We start from the raw sequence: 3,970 nt of genomic DNA, 5'->3' as shown, positions 1-3,970 counted from the left end.
TATATATTTATGTTTTCAACATATCCAAATTTTGAATTTAAGATTTTAAAGTACAGAATTATATTAAAAAAATACAATAACAAATATACTATTTCGTGTTATAGACTCAACTATTTTTGTTAAATTATAATATGTAATATGTTATATATTATATATTATATGATGTTACAAAACAATAATTATACAAAAATTAACCTAAAAAATTTATAAATTAATTAGTAATGGTTTATATTTAACTTAATATATAATGGGTAACTAAATATATTTTCAAACATATTTTGAAAAATTATTAATTGTATTTAATTTCTGAATCGGCTAACAAACACATATTTGATAACATGAAATACTTTTTTTTTTTTATTATTTGAGTTACTTTGTTTTAAAATTCTGTTTTTACCAAGCATGCCCTAAATTTTAGAAAATATCAAAGTTAGATCTAAAATGTGTAATATATAATTTAAAGTATAAGGAGTTGACCTCTCATATATACATATTAAAAAAAAACTTTAAATCATTCTTTAGTCCCTAAACTTTGAACATTATTCCATTTTGGTCTCTTAGCTTTCTAAAATGTTTGTTTTAGTCTTTGAACTTTTAAAAAGTATTTATTTTGATCATGTTACGATAATGTCAAATCTTTAAAGATGAAATTGCATCTAACATGGGTTGAACAAGTTGAAGGTGAAGTAAAGTATCAATAACCAACTTGTCAAAATAGTGAACGTCCAAAATCTTGGACGTAAATGACTTTTGAGATTTCCAATAGAAAATTGTTTTATTACCTAATTCAAAATTGAAACCCTATATTTTTTAGTATGATTGACTTATTTGGCAGCCCAATCATAAAAAATATAAGTAATCTCACCATTATATTTAGGAGTTAACATAATTTTAATAGCATAGATCAAAATAAGTATTTTTTCAAAGTTTAGAGACTAGAATGAATGCTTCTGAAAGTTTAAGATCAAAATAGAACATGATTCAAAAACTTGACCCATTCCTATAGTTTAGAAATTAAATAAATAAATAAAAAGTGAGATCGTAAAATACAGAGAAGTGACACGTGTCGAAATTCGCACATGCCAGCATCAGTCGGCACGTGTCTCACGATTCTTCCTTCTTCGTTAATCCCCAAAACCAAAAACTCTTCTTCAAACCGCGGCACCAAAATCAATCTCCTTCGCCTCCAAGAAAAGCATTCAATTTCATTTCACAGATTTATCAATCTCACATACTCCCAATTCCTTCCTCAGATCTATCATCAATGGCGTTGGAATGGGTTGTTCTTGGCTACGCCGCCGCTGCTGAGGCAATCATGGTCCTCCTCTTGACCCTCCCTGGCCTTGACGGCCTCCGCAAAGGCCTAATCGCCGTCACTCGCAACCTTCTCAAGCCATTCCTCTCTGTCGTACCCTTTTGCCTCTTCTTGCTCATGGACATCTATTGGAAATACGAGACTCGCCCCACTTGCGAATCGGACTCCTGTACCCCTTCTGAGTACCTTCGTCACCAGAAATCGATCATGAAGAGCCAACGCAACGCGCTCTTGATCGCTGCTGCGCTTGTGTTCTATTGGCTGTTGTACTCTGTTACCCATTTGGTTGTGAAGGTTGAGCAACTGAACCAGCGTGTCGAGAGGTTGAAGAATCGGGATTGAGGATGAAAGTGGAGAACGAATCGTGGGTTTTCGAGTAATTGGGTCTGTTCTTTTTTTTCCTTCTGTCTTGGGATTTTTTTTTTTTTTTTTTTTTTAAATTTCGGCTTTTGATGCTATATTATGGTAATTGCAGTTCGTTTTGTGTTCCACTTTGATACTGCTATTAGATGTTATGAAAATCTTAGTAATTACAACTTATTTCTTATTCAATGTTATGGAAATCTTAGTAATTACAACTTATTTGGTATAGGGATGTTAGTTTTTTTATTTTCTGGTTACAATATAATTGCATTATTTGTCATTGTTTTAAGTGTTTTCATTGGATCAAGGTTAATGGAAAAGGCTTGAGTACGTTGTTGTTCACCATCGAAGCTTACTTGCACATGGGTGTTGAATTTATCTGGTTGCTAGCTTGATTTGATGCTTACTTGGGATTTGGGAAATAGGAGTGTCGGTTGAGGAAGATACACTCCCTGTCCCAAGTCAAGTAGTGGCGTATGTAATTAATGTTAAGTTCTTCCCTACTGCATCTTGTTTGTTAGCTCCTTTGGTGGCAGTTATACTTGTCTTTCTAATGGAGCTTTATGCAAGTCCCATAAACTTCTATATGGACTCCTTGGAATTACTCAGCAATATCACCCGACTCTTTGTCTAAGTTTATTTTTAGGCTTACTGTAACCTTCCAAAATCATTGACAACTGTCAACAGCAGTTTAACTTTGTTGGCTTTGTGAGAAGAGGTGCAGTTCTTAACAGCAGTTTAACTTTGTTGGCTTTGTGGGAAGAGGTGCAGTTCTTTCTTCCACTTTTGTCCATGATTAACTGTATAAGTTCCACAAAGCCTTCAAGTATAATCTTATACCCTTTCGGAATCCTATTATATAAGAGGTCCTAGAGTGCCTCTCTTTCTAGAAAAGGTCACCTTTGCCTGCCATACAATTGTAAGTCTATTTTGAATCATAACGTATGACCCTTATTGCAATGCTTTGAAAATGTTGATAATTGTAGTTTACCATAGTTTACCATTTTTTCCCTCTTGTAAAAGGGGCAGAATTTGTATTTCAAATCTCTTCCACGAGAAACCTTTCAAATTAAAGTACAACCTTGTACCCTTTTCGGAGTCCTTTCAACCAGAAATGTCTCTCTTCTTTGAAGGAGTGTCTTTGCTCTTAAGGGGATGCTCGTCTGTCCCATTTGATTTGCGTGAGATTGAAACTTCAGTAATGGATTGGAGAAAATTACGGGGGACTTCTTGTACAAGGGTGTTGACAAGGGTAGGGTTTTCATTCAGTTAGGTGGGAGGTTGTCTTGAGAATGGTCTACTAGATGTGTTAGGCATGTGGAACTTGAAAAACTTTGTAATATGGGTGGCTGGGTTTGTGCTATCATGTGGAATCTTTGGGGGGAGGGCACAATAATGTTTAGAGGGTTGGAAGGAGAGCCTAGTGATGTTTGGGCTCTTAGGTTTCATTTGTTTCTTTGGGCTTTGACTTCGAAGTTTTCTTTTGGTAAATATTAACTATTCTGTAGGCAATTAGGCACTATTTTGCTTGCTTTGATCCCCTTCTATTTAGAGGGGTACCCTCTTTTATGGGTTGGTTTTTTGTATGCCCTTGCCTAATTGACCTTGTTAATATGACCTTGTTAGCTAAATGACTGTGGCATGCCTCCTTGGAGCCAAAGGTATATGGCATAGGTTTATAGTGAGCAATTCTGATGCCCATCCTATATAATGGATCTTGGTTCTTGATGCTAAAGACACATTCAAGATCTTGGAAAGCTATCCCATCTAGTTGCTCTTTCCAATATCTTAGAAGTTTTCTATTGAGGATGACTTGATTGCTTGAGAACTTGTTGGTCTTGGATGATAGTCCCATGTCCCACCACATTGGTTTTTGTGGTTACTGTCTGCCTTCTTTGAGAAACGCCACTTGTTATTTTGAGTATTGTTCTCCTTGCGGTTAATTTTCATTGCCGTCCTTTGAATAATGGTTTCTAATTGTGAATGGAAAACCTTCAGATGGATTCTCTTGTAGACTATCCTCACCCCACTTGTAGGCCATTCTTCATCACTTCCCTGATCCTTACTTCCCTCTGTGCTCTTTGTTTTTCTTTTTTGTGGATAGTTGGGATTTCCAAGGGTTTTTTTTTCCCCTTTCCTGCTTAGCAAGTCTTATGTAGAAGAATTGTCTACTTCGTTAAACTACATTCTTTTTGCTATCATGATTAAGAGCGTTGTCAATTTGGATGTGTAGCTCATAATAAGCAGTGTTGCTTGATTATAGATGAAGTATTGTTTTGCACACCCTTTTGG

The 3,970-nt window shown here is 35.3% G+C and overlaps 1 protein-coding gene across 1 annotated transcript; it reads left to right on the top strand.

Annotated features, from left to right (window-relative positions):
• The first annotated feature begins 1,142 nt into the window (after positions 1-1,142).
• LOC120081154 lies at positions 1,143-1,904 on the top strand. Its single transcript, XM_039035837.1, has one exon. It carries the CDS (start codon positions 1,265-1,267, stop codon positions 1,655-1,657), a length of 393 nt encoding a protein of 130 aa, XP_038891765.1. The 5' UTR covers positions 1,143-1,264; the 3' UTR covers positions 1,658-1,904.
• Positions 1,905-3,970: the final 2,066 nt, after the last annotated feature.

This window comes from Benincasa hispida, chromosome 7, assembly GCF_009727055.1.
Source record: "Benincasa hispida cultivar B227 chromosome 7, ASM972705v1, whole genome shotgun sequence".
In the NCBI taxonomy this organism is placed as follows: Eukaryota; Viridiplantae; Streptophyta; class Magnoliopsida; order Cucurbitales; family Cucurbitaceae; genus Benincasa; species Benincasa hispida.
The sequence above is the reverse complement of the archived record's forward strand: the minus strand, read 5'-3'. Positions and strand labels throughout refer to the sequence as shown.

Coding starts and splice junctions, on each gene's coding strand:
- LOC120081154 (XM_039035837.1), top strand. CDS start 1,265: ATGGCGTTGGAATGGGTTGTTCTTGGCTACGCCGCCGCTGCTGAGGCA.